At 48.3% G+C, this 18915-nt stretch overlaps 1 protein-coding gene across 3 annotated transcripts; it reads left to right on the plus strand.

Moving 5' to 3' along the window:
* The first annotated feature begins 640 nt into the window (after positions 1–640).
* On the plus strand, positions 641–16997 carry RPA2 (replication protein A2). 3 transcript variants are annotated; one of them, XM_077337113.1, is made up of 9 exons: positions 641–671; positions 3910–4010; positions 6692–6793; positions 9108–9221; positions 11839–11913; positions 13283–13399; positions 14096–14209; positions 15323–15417; positions 16462–16997. In XM_077337113.1, exons 1-9 carry the CDS (start codon positions 656–658, stop codon positions 16544–16546), a joined length of 819 nt encoding a protein of 272 aa, XP_077193228.1. In that variant the 5' UTR covers positions 641–655; the 3' UTR covers positions 16547–16997. The 3 variants fall into 3 exon arrangements, with proteins under 3 accessions (XP_077193228.1, XP_077193229.1, XP_077193230.1); XM_077337114.1 differs by lacking the exon at positions 641–671 and adding an exon at positions 1594–1835; XM_077337115.1 differs by lacking the exon at positions 641–671 and adding an exon at positions 2182–2334.
* The last annotated feature ends 1918 nt before the right edge of the window (positions 16998–18915 follow it).

Below are 18915 nucleotides of genomic sequence, written 5' to 3' on the forward strand. Positions count from 1 at the left end.
GAACAGATCTACTTTCCCCTATTAGATCTCTGAGGACATCCTGAGAGAAGACAACTCACAGCAGCATCAGCAGCTTTCTATTTCTCCGCCTTTAATCATGTGGCACTGCTTGTGCACAGCATCCAACTTGATCAGACATGCACCGGGAGTTCTGATCTTGGACCTTAATTGCCAGGCAGGCAAAGGGCCAACATGGCTCAGGACCGCATGAGGAGAGGGAGCATAATCTGTATGCCTGTGTAATTCCATCTTTGGTAAAAGCTGATGCTTCACTGCCCCGAGTGTTGTGAGGGGATGGTGTTTAGCCACTCCCAAGGGAACTTTCCTCTCTTTCTCTCTCATACTTGTTAGAAGGCCTAATGTTCAAACACTTTTCTTCCCCCATATTGGACAACAGGGGCTTTTCCGCACCAGTTAAAAATAGTGTCACACCCACTGAATGGAAGCTGAATATTCTGGCCCCTGCACATGTTGCGCACATCCAGCTGACAGCTCACTACATCCTCCGGGCATCTCGGGACCTTTGTTGGAGAAAGGGGATTGGTTTCCTGAATTGACAGGCGGAAGCCCGAGCCGTATACAGCACGTTGCTCTCTTCTGCCATTTCCAGCAGCAGATGTGGAGGGTAAGACATGCAAAAAGAAGGCAGACAAAGATGAGACAGGAAAAAGGTGAGGAGGGCCTGGGGGAGCCCTGATATGTTGCATTTTGCCATTCCGTGAGCGTGACATTATTGTTAACGCGAGGAAATGCCCCAAGTGTCAGATGGCCTGGCATATCCAAATGCTTGGGATAGCTTACTCAACAATTACACAACCTGCATTTACGGTAGAAGACATCTAGTTTTAGTCATGCATGCAGTCCCTGGTTCAGGCACGCTCGTTAAGTGCGCATGTGCTCAAGGCTCCCCGTCTGCATTTTCTGCAAGTTTTGATCCTTTATTAAAACTCCTTATAGGCAAGTCTGGATTCACGTACTATTTCCTTGAGTGTGTGTTTAATGTGTGTTGTTTTGTTTTTTAATACGTAGGAATGTTCCACATGGGGACGCGCCGACTCAGTCCTATTTATTTATTATTTAGCCCCGGCCACTGCAGCTTTTCGTACGCCCTCTCCTGCATGAACGACTCTCCGGCTTAACGCCCAACTATCAGCCCCTGCCCTCTCCTCCAGCCTCAGGTAGTACTTCCGCTTCCTCGGACCCTTTGCTGGGGGCCCGCAGCGGCACAGCGAGGGGCTCTCCCATAGAGATAGGAAGATGAAGAGCTAGAGCGACGCACTTCCGGTTAAAAATCCAGCGTTAAAGCGCATCTGGCTAGTCGGTACTAGGTCGTGTCACACTAAAACTCCGTGAGGAAAGTCCATTTGCGGGGTGGAGGGGTTTATCCTATGAAGGAAAAAAAAGGTCGATGGTGACACTACGGTCTTCGTCTTTTAATATCCCTTCTGCGAAAATCACAGGTTGAATTTAGATGTTTAAAAAACTGAGGTGAAAAATACCCTCAAGAGACGAGCCGGAAGTTAAAAGTGCGCGCGTGGGGAAATAAATGCCGCTCTAGCCTCTCCCGTCTCGGTTTCCAGGTCCTCGCGCCGCGCATCCAGTCCTTCTATCCCGAGCCTCCGCGTTATTTGCATGGCCGTCCATCGATTGGCTGCCCGCGAGAGAGCTGGCGAATCCCGAGCGCCACTCGTTCGTGTGGCGCGCGGAAGACCGAGCGTAGTCGGGGGTTGGCGGAGATACGCCGGGGAGCGAGAGACGTGGTTCTCCCCCCGCCCCTTTCTTCCTGCCGCCGCCGCCGCCTTCTTTTGTTCTCCCCGCGCGCGACATGTGGAACGGTGAGCTGGCGGGGAACGGGTTCGGAACTGCACGTGTGAATGTAGCGCCCGCACATGCGTGTTGCGAAGTGGTGTGACCTCTTCAGTTTCCATTTCCCTTTTCTCAATAGTGGGGAAATATTATTTGGTTTAGGTCTGGGAATGCCTGTCCTCCCTCCTCTCTCTCTTACCCCCCTGGCTGTCTTTCTGTCTTTAAAACTTCCTTTCGTTTTTCTTCCAAGGAGTTAATGTTGAGGTATGTGGGGTATTCCCACTCCCTCATTTTTTATATTTAAGTATAATAACACCCCTGTGTTATAATAACACTCTTCCTGTGTTATTATATTATGGACTCTGGGGAATGGTACAGGACAGGAAGGGCTGGAGGATCATTGTCCATGGGGTCGCGATGGGTCGAACACGACTTCGCAACTGATAACAACAACAACACTCCTGTGAGGTGGATTAGAGAGTCTCTGTGTGTGTGTGACTAGCTCCGTGTTATCAAGTGATTACAGAGGTTAGTAAGACTACTGCATACTGAGAGATCTGACACCTTCATACACACACCTAACCAGTTTGGGGCTACTGAAATAGAATGTTTTGATGTTTATGAAATTTATATCTAAACAAAAATTCAGCCCAGTGGTGCCTTTGAGACCAACAAAGATATATTTTCACGTGGATGCACACTTCCTCAGACAAAAACTGCACGCACACAAAAGATCACACATGGAATACATCTTTGTTGGTCTTAAAGGTGCCACTGGGCTCAATTTTTGTTGTGCTGCTTCAGACCAACAAGGCTACCCACTTGAATCTATGAAATTTATATCTGATTTTATACTTTTACTGATTGTTGATTTATGCTGTTACCTGCTCTTAGTGTTCAGGAAGAGTGGGATACTTTCTGTTGGAACGATGTAGTCAAAACCGAGGGTCTCTATTTCTGACACTCTAACCAGAACTTTGCACTGGCTTCCATCTCAGGACTATTCCCTCTCTTTTTTAAAATATGTTGGTCACTTTCCGCGAGGTCCGCGCATGCGCGTTTGCGCTGGCGGCTGCACTTCCTACTCCCCCCTCCCGCAAAAAGAAGCTTCCCGGGCCGCAAGCTTGTGGCCTGGGACGTTTCTCGCTGCGGGGGGGGGGGGGGCAGGGAGAGGGAGCTTCTGGCCCGGTGGTTGGGGACTACCGATGTAGAGGATGGAGCAGATTTGTTCTCTCTTGCCCCGGAGGGATGGACCAGAACCAATGGGATGAAATTAATTCAAAAGAAATTCCATCTAAACATTAGAAAGACGTTTCTGACAGAATAGTTTCTCAGTGGAAGAGGCTTCAAACCACATGTAAAAGTTTATTTCTTACACTTGCATGTACATTAAGTACGGAATAAATATGTACCACTAAATTAAAAAAAATAATCTGTTCCCCTAATAAAATTTCACTTAGTTTTTTTTTCTGAATCCAGGAAAAGTAAATTTATTTATTTTATTTATTTATTTTTCAATTTATATACCACCAGTCACCCAATGGGCCCTCAGCGATTTACAACAATAAAACATTAAAATTCAGTAAAACCCCATAAAAAGGTGCCAGGCGATCGCAATAACCTGATTACTCCCATCCCCTTCCTTCCTCGTTCAGCCAAGGGCAAGTCTTCTGTTGGGAGTGAGGTGCCATATCTGGCTGAAGCATGGGGGGGGGTCCTTATATAGAATATCGAGGTTACACCCTGGACTCAACCATACGCCTGGCGGAAGAGCTCTGTCTTGCAGGGCCTGTGGAAAGCTGACAACTCCAGCAGGGCCCTCAGCACTTCTGGGAGCTCATTCCACCAGGTTGGGGCCAGAACCGAATGCATTTCAGCGATCCAGATGTTGGGTTAGGATCTGGGAGGCCAAGACTCACTGCCATTACGTGTCACTAGATCACAGTCCTCAAACTAGTCCTTGCAATGATAAAGCAGGGGAGGGGGAGCCATAGGAACTGCCCAAAGCTTTGTAAAGGAAGGATGTATTGGGCAGGGGCTATAAGGAATGAAATTGGCCGTGCAGTTCATTTTCTATCCTGTTTGTTTTGATTTTATTTCCAGCTGGTTTTAACAGTGGATTCGGCAGCTCTTCGATGGGCGGTGGATATACAGAATCCCCAGGAGGATTTGGATCTCAAGCAACCCAAGGGGAGAAGAAATCGGTATGCAGAACTGAACTCTCCTCGTGCATTCCTAAACAGAGTTACATCCCTTTCAGATCTATTGAAGTCGGTTATGCATGGGATAGAGAAGGTGGAGAAAGAAGTGCCTTCCTTCCTTTCTCGCAATACAAGCACTCGTGGGCACTCAGTGAAATTAAGAAGACTTGAGCTCCACCCAAGGAGCAATTAACACATGGAATTCACTGCTTCAGGAAATGGTGGGAGCTCTAAGCATAGACAGTTCCAAGAAGGGATTGGATAAACATATGGAGAGAAGTCCATCAGTGGCTGTGAGCCACAAGGTATAGATGGAACGCTGTGTCTGGGACACTTGGGGGCAACAGTGGGAAGGCTTCTGGAGTTCTAGTCTTGCTGGTGGCCCTCCTGATGGCTCCTTGGGTTTGGCCACTGTGTGATACGAAGTGCTGGGCTGGATGGGCCGGATCCAACATGGATTCTCTTCTGTTCTTAGGTAATCCTTAAACGTTGTAACTCTGTTTAGTGTTGCTCTGTTCTTTCCTTTTCCTTGGGGATATGCTTCTCAGAGCAGAAGCCTGAAGAGTAAAGTTTCTGAACAATCTGGTATTTTATTCACTTACGAGGGGCAAAGCCCGTTGCACCCAGGAAAGCACTGGGTGCTAGGACGCAAGTTTGCACTGTGGCCTTACTGGGTGCTGGCCCTCCTCTCCCTGCTCAGTCTTAAGATCTAGTGTGGTGAAGTGGTTAGAGTAGCAGACTCTAATCTTAAGGGCCAGGTCTGATCGCCCACTCCCCCTCTATGTGTAGGCAGCTTGATACCCAGCCTGCAGTTGGAGCCTGGAGGTCTTCAGGGATAACAGCTGGTCTCCAGGCACCAGTGGAGAAAACAGCTGGAATGAAGAAGGAAAGAAACAAGAAAGAAAGACGGAAGAAGGAAAGAAGAAAAGAAAAAGAGAGAGGGAAGGAGGGGGAAAGGATGGAAGGAGAGTAGGTGGGAGAGGATGGAAGGAAGAAGGAAAGAAAGGTAGAAGGAGGGAGAGAAAAGGAAGGAAGGAAAGAGGGAAGGAAGCAAGGAAGGTGGATGAAGAAGCAAGGCAGGAAGGAAGAGAAAGAAAGGGAGGGGAAGGGAAATAGAAAAAGATAAGGGCGTGGGACGAAAGGGAGAAAGGGAGGGAGAAAGAAAAAGAAAGGAAAGAAAATAGGGAGGGGGAAGGAAGGAAGGAAGGAAAGGGAGAAAATGGAAAGAAGGAAAGAGGATGTAGGAAGGAAGACGACAAACGAAGGGAAGAAAGAGAAAGGGAGGGTGAAAGGAAAGGGGATTAAAGAAAGGAAGGGAGAAAGGGGAGAAAAAAGGGAGTGAGGAAGAAAGGAAGGGAGAAATACTCCCCTGCCACCCCATTTGTTAGGTCACGCAGAGGAGCACTCAAGGCCACCTGGGACCCTATGGAGCCTTTGGGCATTTTTTCCAACCCTCCCCAGATTGAAATGGGCCGTGGTGAGGGCTGGTGGGTGACTTTGGGGGCCTTCCTGGCCCCTCCCCTGCTGACCTGGTCAGGCCAGCAGGGGGAGTTTGTTTGGCCGTCCAGATCTGGATGGGCTTGTGCATGCCGCAGTGGCCTGGTTGGGCTGGCAGGGGGCATTTGTGGGGCCTTCTTGGCCTCCCCAGACCCAGGTGGGCTGTGCTGAGGCCTATGCAGGCTGCAGTTGGGCCGGCAGGGGATATTGTGGGGCGTTCCAGGCCCCCCTTTCCCAGATGAACCAGACCCAGGTGGTTGGCCTATTCGAGACCTCCTGTGTCTGCCTTGGAGTGGGGCTGGCCGTGCTGAGGCCAGTGCAGATTACTGTGGGCTCTGTCCTCCCGGCAGGTGGCCCTTTCCTGGCCTACTCCCACCATTCCCAGGATCTTGTGCAGGCGGCCTTGGGCTGGCCTGCAGCCCAGCCTCACCTTCCCTCCCAGCCACCTTGTTCCTCTGGCTGGCTTTCCTTTGGGAGGTGGGCCAGCAGAGCAGTCCAGCAGTCCAGAGCAGTCTAGTTAGTGGAAGGAGGAGGGGACAGTAGCTGGGGGGGAGAGAACTGCAGTTGGCCCTCCATGGTGGAGTGAATGCTCCCTATTGCCAATCAGGTTGGAGTGAGTTGTCTTTATACAACTTGGACTTTATTATGTTGTGTGTGTGTGTATGCATGTAGTTTTTCTCACTGAGACTCAATGCAAATTATGTTAAAGGTAAAGAAAGGTATCCCCTGTGCAAGCACCGGGTCATGTCTGACCCTTGGGGTGATGCCCTCTAGCGTTTTCACGGCAGACTCAATACGGGGTGGTTTGCCAGTGCCTTTCCCAGTCATTACCGTTTACCCCCCAGCAGCAAGCTGGGTACTCATTTTACCAACCTCGGAAGGATGGAAGGCTGAGTCAACCATGAGCCGGCTGCTGGGATTGAACTCCCAGCCTCATGGGCAGACAGCTTCAGACAGCATTTCTGCTGCCTTACCACTCTGCGCCACAAGAGGCTCTGCAAATTATGTACTGCGAGTTAAATGGAGTTTCTTCTGTACTGATTTGAATACCCCCCCCCAGTAATCTTACTGCATGTTTCTTTTTTTCAGACAAGTAAAATGTTGACCCTTGAACCAAGATGACATTTCCCTTTTTAAAGTGCAAATTCTGAAAACATGGAATTTCTTTCACCATTTCCTCTTTGCAGAGGTCAAGATCACAGAACCTTGTTCCGTGTACAGTGTCCCAGTTGCTTTCTGCTGAACAAATAGAAGAAGTCTTTAAGGTCCAAGGCGTTGAGATTTCACAGGTAAAATTGGTCTGTTTGAGTTGGAAAGAAGGGAGCCTGGTGGGTGGATTACCAAGCTATTAGTATGGTGATCTGTAATATTATTTATTTATTTATTTATTTATTTGATTTGTATGACCGCCGCTCTCGGAAACCGGCTCGCGGCGGTTCACAATGTTTTAATACAAATACAATATATTAACCATTAAAATTCCCCATTAAAACCCCATTAAAATAATGACTGAGTCATTATTATGTTGGCCACTGATATATTATCTGGCTCCTGCTTGCTGCTCCCCCAAATCAAAATGATAGTCCTGGCTTCCCCAAATTTTACAGCAAGAGATGCTTCCCAAAAGCTCAGGACTCATCATCTTTGCAGCCTGCATGGAGCATTTAGACATAGCTACCTCCATCATAGGAGAATGCTTGGCTCAGAACCTCCTGTGGTATTTCATGGAACCACCCCAGGCAGCCATTTTTGTTGTGGTTCTCAAACGTCCAAAAGTGTCCACAAACTCAACAGGATTGGGGAATCCCTGGCTTGAAGTCATTTGTAGCATAAAATAAAAAGGTAAAGGTATCCCCTGTGCAAGCACCGAGTCATGTCTGACCCTTGGGGTGACGGCGGCAGACAATATGGGGCGGTTTGCCAGTGCCTTCCCCAGTCATTACCGTCCCCCCCCCCCAGCAAGCTGGGTACTCATTTTACCAACCTCGGAAGGATGGAAGGCTGAGTCAACCCCGAGCCAGCTGCTGGGATTGAACTCCCAGCCTCAAGGGCAGAGCTTCAGACAGCATGTCGGCTGCTTTACCACTCTGCACCACAAGAGGCTCGTAGCATAAAATAATAGAATTTAAAAAGTTGGAAGGGGGGCTAAAGACAATCCAGGGCAACTGCTTGCACTGTGCAGGATTTACCTACACTGTCTCTGAAAAATAATTGTCCAACCCGCAAGGTCTGTGGGCAACTGATTCCCCCACTGAACTCCTCTAACTGATAAAAAAGCTTGATATTCCAAGGATATCTCTCCACTGTAATTTAAACCCCTTATATGTCCTGCCATCTACTGCTAGCCGAAACAGCTCCCTGCCCTCCTCTAAATCCATGGTCCCCAACCCCCGGCCTGAGGACCGGGACTGGTCCGTGGATCAGTCGGTACTGGGCCACGGCTCCTCCTCGTCCTCCTCCCTGGCTGCTGCCTCGGTGGCTGCCCTGCCACTCTGCCACCGGCTCACCTTTGGTGCTCTCTGGCGGCTGCCATGGCTAGGGCTCCCCCTCGACTTGGCACTGCGCAGCTGCTGCTGGCAGCACCCCTCAGTGGGTGGTGGGAAGTCAGTGATGCTGGCGGGAAAGCAAGCAGAGCAGGGGCTCAGGCAGCGGTGATATCCCTCGGCAAAAGACTACCCCCCCTCCCGGGCCTCAGTAAAATTGTCAAGCGTTGACCGGTCCCCGGTGATAAAAAGGTTGGGGACCACTGCTCTAAATCACAACCCTCCTGATACTTCAACATATCCCCGCTCAACCTCCTCTTTTCCAGGCTGAACATTCCCAATTCCTGCAACTTTTCTCTGTAAGGCTAGTCTGCAATCCCTTGATCATCGTTGTTATTCTCCTCTGCTCCTGTTCTAAAAGCCTTCAGAACTGGACACCATAGTTCAAATGGAGTCTGACTAATGCAGTATGCAGTGGTATTCCATCTTGTGTCCTGGATCAGGCTTTCTCAGCCTGAAGACTGTTTCAGGGGGTTCTCAGTGGTAAAAAATGTTGAGAAAGGCCGTCCTAGATATTGCCTTTGTCGATACACCCAAAGATTACGCTTGCCTTCTTTGCTGCCTTCTTTGCCTTCAGTGGCTGCTTACACTCAATTTGCATGTGATACCTTTTCAGTCTTCATGTGGTTCTGACAAGCTATAACCCATTTGAGATATGATAAGGTAAAGATATCCCCTGTGCAAGCACCGGGTCATATCTGATCCTTGGGGTGACGCCCTCTAGTGTTTTCATGGCAGACTCAATACAGGGTGGTTTGCCAGTGCCTTCCCCATTACCGTTTACCCCCCAGCAAGCTGGGTACTCATTTTACCGACCTTGGAAAGATGGAAGGCTGAGTCGACCTTGAGCTGGCTGCTGGGATTGAACTCCCAGCCTCATGGGCAGAGCTTCAGACTGCATGTCTGCTGCCTTACCACTCTGCGCCACAAGAGATACGATAGCTTTATGTTATATGGGCTGATGGCGTCGAGCAAGCTATCAGTGGCTGCTCGCAGTTGCATGATGAAATCTGGAAGGCTGTTTACCAACAGTATGTTTTGTCTTCATTTCACTATGCAGGTCGTTATCATGGGGATAATCAGGCAAGCGGAGAAAGCCCCCACAAACATCCTCTATAAAGTGGACGATATGACTGCAGCCCCAATGGACGTCAGACAGTGGGTTGACACCGATGTAATTACATTTTTGTGTGTGTGTGTTTTATTGTTGATAGACACAGAGAGCAGGAAGTTAAAGATCTTTTCCAAAGTTCTTGGCATATATCCGACCATCTGCAGAGTTGTACTTTCCCACTTCTGCACCCTCGTAAGCCCCTCACCCTTATTCTTGATGTCAGCAAACACTTGGAAACAGCATAGAGAACAAGGGATGTGTGTTGTGCAGTGAGAGGGCAGAATTAAAAATCACTGCACCCTCTTCCAAATGTAAGACAGCCGTTAAGCATTTGGAATTGCATAACTGGAATCACACCCCATCAGTCAGCCTTAGTTCTGTGTTTGTGGTTTTCTTTACCAGGTTTTTGCTCCACCTTGGCTTAATTGCAGTTGGATTGGTCTGTTGTAGCAAAACAAAGCAGAAGTCCAATTGGACCTTAAAAACTAGCAACAGCCAAGAAATAAAAATTTATTCCATTATGGGTTTTTCATAGACGGCCCCCTCTCCGTTTTTTCAGTAAATTTACAATTCCCCACTTGGAGAATCTTACCTGGTTTATTATATTAGGTGTCTCTCTGCTCAACTGCTTCTTCCTTTCTGTGTAACTGAGATCAAGGTATGCTTACCAGCTCCAAATTAGGAAATATCTGGAGATTTGGGTGGGGTGTGTGCACAGAGGGTTTGAGGTGGGGAAGGTACTTCAGTAGGGCCCAGTTTATTTATTCATTCAGTTTATATACCATCCTTCTTGGGGCAGTGTACATAGAAACCAGTAAAACAACATACATCAAATGATTTTTAACAGAACAGATCATAACAGTCAACATCAAACCTAACTTGGGAGTATTGAACAATTTGGTCATTGCAACAATGAAGAGAGTTTAGGGACAATGGAGTGGCACAATTGCCTGACAGGGATGGGTCCAGGATGCAGGGAGGCCTCTGATCTCTGGCCTTCATCCAAGAGACTAGTGGAAGAGCTCTGTTTTGCAGGCCCTGTGGAACTGTTAAAGTTCTGTTAGGGCTTTGATCTCTTTGGAGAGCTTGTTCCACCAGATTGGGGCCATGGTCAAAAAGACCCTGGCTCTTGTTGAGCCCAGGCAGCCTTCTTTGAGGCCAGGTTATGCCAACTCTGCAGGCGAACAGGGGTGGTTTGCCATTGCTTGTCTCTGTTTAGTGACCCTGGACTTCCTTGGTGGTCTTCCATCCAGATACTAACCAGGGCCGACCCTGCTTAGCTTCCAAGATCTGATAAGTCTGAGAAAGCCTGGGCTACTCAGGGACTTCTCCCGTGAATTCCCTGGGAAAGGTGATCTCTTAGGTGGGGGCTCACCGAATAGGTGTAATGGCTGTTTATCCTCACTTGATTTTGGACCAGGAGGAAGCAGTTCTAAAAATACTGTGTAGACTTTGCGGCTTTGTAGTGCAACCATATAATTTAGTGTTAGGAATAGAATGCAGCGTTTAAAAAAAAATCTAGCTGCATTGTGCACGGGGGTTGGACTAGATGGCCCTGGAGATCCTTTCGAACTCTATGATTCTGTGAGCTGTAAAGATTGGCTTAAAACTGTGGTGTCAAACATACTGCCTGTGGGCCAGAAGCGGCCCTTGAAGAGCTCTTATCTGGCTCACCAGCAACTGATTACCTTTACTGCCAGGTGATCAAGGCTGTTCATTATGTCCCTGCCCTGTCCCAGTGCTAATGCATGATGGGTAGTGGAAGTGGGAGGGAGGGCATCCAGGAGATTCCGTAAGGAAATATTGCATTGCTGTTTTAAGCATGTTTGTATTTTGGGGGGAAATGTATTACCGTTAATTGGGTTTGCCTGAGTTAAAGTTAATATCTGCGGTACCCGGCATTACGTTTTATGGTACACACGGCTCAACAAAGTGACCTTTATGTCAGATACATCCCTCATACCAAATGAGTAATTGAAGAGGCATGGAATCATGCAGTTGGAAGGGACCTCCATGGTCATCTAGTCCAACCCCCTGCACAGTGCAGGAACTCACAATTACCTGCCTACTCACAGTGACCCCAATTTCATGCCCAAGTGATCCCCCCCACCAAAAATCTCCAGAATCCAGCCTGGCCTAGAGGAAATTTGCCAACCATCCCACAGTGACGATCAGCAATTCCCTGGGTATGCAAGGAAGGGCCACAAGAGACAAACACTGGCACATCCCTTCCTTCCCACCCACTCACAATCTGCCTAAGTTCATAAAATCAACATTTCTGTCAGATGGTTATGAAGCCTCTGCTTAAAAACTTCCAAAGAAGGAGAAGGAGGAATCTGGCTTAAAAGTTTTATGAGTGTCATCTGATGAGCTCAAAAAGACTGCATTGCGGCAAATGTACTTTAATGTATTTAATAAGGACATTTGTTTGATTTTTGAATTGCAGACTTCTGTTTCTTGTTGGTGCAGGATGTCAGTTGCATTGCAGCCCTTGAGTGGAATTTGTGGCTGGCAAAATCATTCATAGACTGCATTATTCTTTTGCAGTGTTGGGAAAAGCACTCCCAAACAAATTTGATAACCATCATAGTTATTTTAAAGTAGATTAACATTGCTGGAGTAGACCAAGAAACAGTCAGTTTTTTCTCTCTCTCTTTCCCTACTTTTTCTTTTAAAGGAAGCAGGCAGTGAGAATGTAGTTGTGCCACCTGGGACATACGTAAAAGTGGTTGGTCATTTACGATCCTTCCAGGTAAGTTTTAGATCAGCAGATTTTGAAACTTCACAGCAATCACAATTTAAGAATAATTAGATCTGAGTCCAGTGGCATCTTAGAAACCAGCAAAATTGGTTGGTGCTACAAGATTTATTTATTTATCTTTTTTTTTATTTATTATATTTATATACCGCCCTCCCTGAAGGCTCAGTGCGGTTTACATCAAACAGGAACAATACAAATCAGTTTATAATAATACAATAATAACTATAACATTATGAGCAATAGAACATTGGGGAGAACAATAAATCAATGTTTACTGAAGGCCCAGTGGGTGGGCAAGTCTGCAGTGATGGTTGCAGGAGGGAGGCTGAGGGGGGCCGATTGGAAGCAGTGGTACTGGTCGACCTCAACCAAATGCCTGGAGGAGGAGCTCCCTTTTGTAGGCCCTGCAGAACTGTTTGAATTCTGTCAGGGCCCTGATCTCTGGAAACTTGTTCCACCAGGACCGTTTACGCACTGGAGGTTTCATGCCGGGCTGCAGGCTGGAGTTTTAGTCATGGCAGGTTGCCCCACCTCTTTCTGCACCCACACAAGGGAGCATTTGGCCCGGAGCACCTCATCTACCCCCCATTTGTTCTCCTGTGCAGGAGCTGGGGCAGTGAAGTTCCCAGTGCGTAAACGGTCCAAGTGGGGGCCAGGATGGAGAGGTCAAGAGGGCTTCCTTGGGATCACCAGGAGGTTGGAACTGGTGGAGCAGAAGGCTCTTTGAGGCGTGTAGGCAGAGAGGCCCAGACCTTAAAGGCGATAACCAAAACCTTAAGCCTAGATTCAGATCTAGCTGTTCTACTGCTGCCAACATAACTAACCTCTGATTAAAGAACAGTTACCTATTGTTCTCCAAGAGCACAGATTGTTGAATTAACTACCCATTTTCTGTTTTCTTGTAAGATAAGATGTATGCTGAGCATGCGTTAGCTCTGCTTATTGCTATAATTCCAGTCTGTACTAGAGATTAACATCTGTTAAATCTCCTTTTGGATCGGACAAAAGGACCACAGAAGTAGGGGGGAAATTTCTCTTACAGGCACTAAAACACCACCATACTTCCTGGAACTCTTGACTGATTGGAGTCTTGACTGATTTGGAGGGCTTTGGTTTAATTCTTATAGTTGGCTGATATTTGTAGCTAACTTTTAAAGGTACAAGTTCCACCTGTTTTACATGGTGAACCTTTAGATTCTGAACTGTGTTTATTTAGATATTGCACTTTAATGATTGTTTGTCTTTGGCCCAGCCTGAGTTAGTCCAAGAAGCTGCTGTGTTTTATTAACTATTTTGTTGAGCAGAAACTGAATCCTGCGAGCCCCAAACTGAAATCTTCTCCTTCCTTTGTTCTTGCTAGAACAAGAAAAGCCTGGTTGCCTTCAAACTCATGCCGCTGGAGGATATGAATATGTTGACCACTCACATGCTTGAAGTCGTCAATGCACATATGAGCCTGAGAAAAGAGAGCCTTCTGGTACAGGCACAGAAGCAAGATGCTGACTTTCGATGTGGATGGGGAAATGCACAAAGCTTTGGTTGTTGTTGTTGTTAGTTAGTTGTGAAGTTGTGTCCGACCCATCGCGACCCCATGGACAATGATCCTCCAGGCCTTCCTGTCCTCTGCCATTCCCTGGAGTCCATTTAAGTTCGCACCGGCTGCTTCAGTTACTCCATCCATCCACCTCATTCTCTGTCGTCCCTTTCTTCTTTTGCCCTCAGTCGCTCCCAGCATTAGGCTCTTCTCCAGATAGTCCTTCCTTCTCATGAGGTGGCCAAAGTATCTGAGTTTCATCTTCAGGATCTGGCCTTCTAAGGAGCAGTCAGGGCTGATCTCCTCTAGGACTGACCGGTTTGTTCGCCTTGCAGTCCAAGGGACTCGCAAGAGTCTTCTCCAGTACTAGAGTTAAAAGCCTCAATTCTTTGACACTTGGCTTTCCTTATGGTCCTACTTTCCCAGCCATATATTGCAACTGGGAATACCATGCACAAAGCTTTTAGTGTAGAAACGTTATTGGGTGGAAGGCTTGCAGCAGTGCCACTAAAGACCGCAAGCTGCTCTGTTGCTCTGACACATCTTGTTTGTTGACATTCCAAACCTGATGTTTGTAATTTCCCATGCACATTGTTCAGAGACTGCAGCTTGTAGTTGTCTCATTTCTTTACATTCCAGTCAACATCCATGCTGGGGTCTCGATCGTTCGCTCCTTCAGGGATGGCCAATGCATCTAGATACGGAGGAAGCTTATCCATGCCAGTGAGCGGACTCTCACCACACCAGAGTCAGGTATGTGTCTGGGCATACATGTCCTCCCTGTCCCCTACCTCCCTCCAGTGGCAGCCGTGCCCATCCTTGATGCTTTTATGCCAAGAAGAAAATACTGCTTCTTAGTCTGAGCTGAGCTGCTGCCTTCACCCTCAGCAAAGCCCAGCTGCAGCCCGCCTGCCTTCCATATGTGAACACAGGATGTTGAACTTTTATAGAATCCCTGATGTGGCCCAGTCCTGACCAGAGTGGCAGGAATTCTTGCACTGTGCAGGGGGTTGGGCTAGATGACCTTGGAGGTCCCTTCCAACTCTATGATTCTTAATCTCTAAATCTGCCTCGTTTGCCAATGGAAACCTGGACGTTTGCTCGATGGCCCAGTGGAACCTTATTTCCCCGCCCCCTTTCCATGACATGGAATAGAAAGCATGGGACTGTTCTTCAAGTAACTTCAGGATCCTGCCCAAGTTGCTGCAGGCACTTCTTGCTGGGCCCCGGGTTGTATGGCTGTGTTACGGCGGGGTGGTGGTGGTGGTGGTGAGAGAGCAGCAGTAGGCTGCCAAGGTCAGCAGAAAGATGGAGGTTCTGGAACGTTCCTTCTGGATCCCATGTGTCAAGGCTGCAGTTCAGTGGCCTTTTTCTTTCCCTCTCCACTGGGCTTTTCCATGTTCCCTGTTTGTGGCAAAAGAGAGGCTGTAAATAAGCAGGGCAGGGGGGTGTTGGAGAGGAAGGGCCCTTTACCTCTGTTTTTGGCTCAAGGCCTGGAACTTAAGCTTACAGCTTACCTGTCCTACAGTCTTTCACTGGCAGCTGATTCACAGTGTGACCCACCTGCCTGCCAGAAGCCCTACCAGGCAATGTCCTTCCTCACTTTCTTGCAAATTGGGGCAGATGCCATATTTTGGACCAGTTCTTAGAAAAGCCACCAGTGGCTTCCAAGCCACTGACTTGGTAGCACTGCATTTGTGTATTACTGTTGCAATTTCTATATGTGTATTTAAAAAAAAACTGTGCAGACGGAAGGTACTTGGTTAAGCTGTAAGCCTTGTTCATTATCAGGCGTGTGTGTGAAAAGTCTTCTGTCCTCTGCTTATTTGAGTTTGCAGTAATCTTGCTTGAATTTTGACTGTCCAGGTTTTGAACTTGATCAAAAGCTGCATGTCTACTGAGGGAATAAGTCTGCAGGAGCTGAAGTCTCAGTTGCACAATATGAACGTGGCTACCATCAAGTAAGTCCATGCAGGCAATCGGGCTTTCTAAAGGAAGAGCCGTCTCAGAATAAAAGAAAGTAGGGGAAGGGGCGCTGCTTATTCTGGTGGGATCAACCAGCACTTATTTATTTATTATTTGATTTATATGCCACCGCTCTCCAAGACACGCGGCGCTTTACAATAAATGATAAAACAACAATACTCATAAAATCCCCCATGCAAAAGAGATGGCTCATCAGCGGAGTGGACTCCCCTTTAATCTCCCCCCCGCCCAGCTAGCAGTCCTGAGCTCTTCCATTAGGAGGGACCTAATTTCAGTAATTCAAGGGGACCCCTGATGGTAACTCTGTAACCTCAACCCGGCCTCAACGATATGCCTGGCGGAAGAGCTCTGTCTTGCAGGCCCTGCGGAAAGCTGTTAATTCCGGCAGGGCCCTCAGCTCTTCCGGGAGCTCATTCCACCAGGCTGGGGCCAGGGCCAAAAAAGCCCTAGCCCTGGTCAAGGCCAGGTGAAGGTTTCGGGGGCCTGGCTTCTTGGCTTTGAAACTCTTTAATTAGCACAGTACTAAGCAATGCAGTTTCACTACTGAGCATGCTTTATTATTGGAGGGAAGGGGTTCCAAAACTCTTGGCATGTCGCCCGGGATGGGCAAGAAGTAAGCAGAGGCGAGTCTCCCACTATTACTCCTTTCCCATGTGTTTTGGTACCGAGCTTATCTTTTAATTGTTTTGATCCGAGTTTGCAAGCTGCCTGGAATAACCGTTCGGTTAGGAGAACGGCATTTTAAAAACGGCCTGTTTGAAATACACATTGGCCGGGCAACACGTGGGCGTGTTTCCCCCCCACTGCTAGTTAAAGCTGACTCCACCGGCAGTGAATGCAATCAACAAAACTGCCACAAGACCTGGAAGCTCTCCCGTTTACCCTTTGCCCTTTGAGTCGCCATGTGATCCCCTCTCCCTCCGTCTCCATCTGGCATGTTTCACTCCATTGTGTTTTATTTAGGGCAAAGAAGTAGCCCTAGGCGGCACGGCAATTGTTTTTCTTTCTCCTCGTTCCAGGAAAGCCGTTGAGTTTCTCAGCAGCGAAGGACACATCTATTCGACCGTTGACGACGAGCATTTTAAATCAACCGATGCTGAGTAACGGTAGCCTGGGAAGGTGGCTCCTCACAGCTCACTCAGCCACTGCCAGCTTATACCATTCTTCCCAGTTAATGTAGTACACCTGTAGATGCCCATCTGTGAAGAGGGATCCGTTCCTTTGGCCCTGACATTTCATTTACCTCACAACCAGGCTGACCTTAAGCACACGCGCACACACACAAATAATTGCAATAAGTACCAGTGCAATCATCCATGGACATCCATTCCAGGGATTTCAGAAGGTCCTTCACATGAAGCATCTCTAAGCTTCCAAGTTCACTGCCATAAATGCTTATATGCCTCTGCTGTATTGAGTCAGTTGCCATGATTTAGAGGTGGCATCTCAGACTCCACAGACTAGGGAAAAAATCCTAAAATGGTCTTCTTTGGCACTTTTGTTGTAGATGTGCCTTATTTTTGAGACCCTAATAAAGCTTATTTTTTCATTTTCACCTGTTCTCTTTTTTTCCCCCTTCCCGGGAGAACGTTGTATCATGTAGTCATTTATGTAGCATAGGGTATTGGGGATTTTGCAGTGCTCTTGTTGTGCCGTGAATTACAGGTTAGCAGATCCAGGTAAATCCCACATCTTAAAGAAGAAAATTCTAGAAGAAGAAAAAGCTGTTTTTTATACTCAGCTTTTCACAGCTTGAAGGAGTCTCAAAGCAGCTTACAATCCTTTGCCTTCCATTCCTCTCTCCATGACAGAAATCCTGTGAGGTAGGGGCTGAAAGACCTCAAACAGGACTGCTCTGTGAGAACAGCTCTATCAGAACTGTGACTAGCCCAGCTGGCACAACACCAAGCTAGAAAATCAGCTGCTAGCCCGGAGGTTTCAAGTCCAGCGTGGTGTAGTAGAACTGGATTTGATTCCCCATTCTTTCACTGGGTGAAGTTGAGTCTGTCACCATTTTCTTAGAACTCCCTCAGCCTGACCAACTTCACAAAGTGCCTGTTGTGGGGAGGGGAAGGAAGGTGATTGTAAGCTGCTCCAAGACTCCTTAAGGTAGAGAAAAGTAGGGCATTAAAATCAACTCTTTAGAGCAGGGTTTCTCAGTCTTGATTGCCCTGGAAGGGTTTCCCGGGTGGACGGTAGTTAATTTTTATATATTTTAAAAATTTGTTAAGACTTATCGGGTGATCGGGTGATATTTATTTATTTGTCATATGTATCGACCGCCCCTATCGAACCTGTCATCTTGGCGGTTCACATCATACCATCATGTTTAACCGCTCCTGCGGAGTGGATTAAATAACTGGCCCCTTTCCCTGGACTGACAAGCGGAGGGCCCAATCGAGAGGCGCGAAGCCTCCCGACTGGGCCCTCCGCTTGTCAGTCCACCTCCAAACTGCCAATCGGCAGCCGTGCTGTGCGCGGCTGCCGATTGGCTGTTTGGCCCGGCAAACACCAACCAGGAGGGAGGCGCAAAGCGGCTCCCAACCCGCCCCATCCCCGACGAGGGCAAACCTTCCCCACTCGGTGGCCATTGTTCTACTGGCCGCCGAGAGGGAAGGTAGGCCTGCGGCTCCCTGGCCCTTCCCCCGATTGCGGGAGCAAAAAGGCTTCTGCGGCCCTGGAGACGCCGCTGGCTGGCTCAGCAAACCACCCAGCGCCGTCCCCAGCCCCGTAGAAGCCTTTGCCGCCTTCAGGGTGGGTGGGGGGGCGGCCGCCAGCCTTCTCTGGGCTCCGGGAGCAGCCTCGCCACAGCGGTTTGCAGACACTGAACGCAGTGCCCTCCAAGGCAGGGATAGTCAATTTGTGGTCCTCCAGATGTCCATGGACTACAATTCCCATGAGCCCCTGCCAGCATTTGCTGGCAGGGGCTCATGGGAATTGTAGTCCACGGACATCTGGAGGACCACAGGTTGACTACACCTGCTCCAAGGGACATATTCAGATAGGCGGTCCCTTAGATAGGTCCGGACCGCGTATGGCCTTAGTCAAAACCAATACCTTGAAGCAAACCCAGAATTCACCTGGGAACCAATTAAGCTGCTGCAGTACCAGTCTTATATGGGCCCTCCATGGTGTTCTAGTGAGGACCCACGTGGCAGCATGTTGGACCAGTTGTAATTTCCAGATTAGAGTCAAGGGTAGGCCTGTAGAGTGAGTTACAGTAGTCCAGTCTTGAGGTGACTGAAACATGGAACACTGTGGCTAGATGGTCGGGCCAGGAAGGGCGGTAGTAGCTTGGCTTGCTGGTGGAAAATCCCCCTGCCTTGCTGCTTTCGTGACTTGAGACTCCATCGATACGGAGGCATCAAAAATTATGCCCAAGTTGCTTGCGGACTGTGCAGTTGACAATTGCGCTCCATCAAGGGAGGGTAACTGGGCTTTCTGATCTGACCCTTTCCTTCCAGGATCTTCAT

This window comes from Paroedura picta, chromosome 5 (assembly GCF_049243985.1).
Source record: "Paroedura picta isolate Pp20150507F chromosome 5, Ppicta_v3.0, whole genome shotgun sequence".
Classification (NCBI taxonomy): domain Eukaryota; kingdom Metazoa; phylum Chordata; class Lepidosauria; order Squamata; family Gekkonidae; genus Paroedura; species Paroedura picta.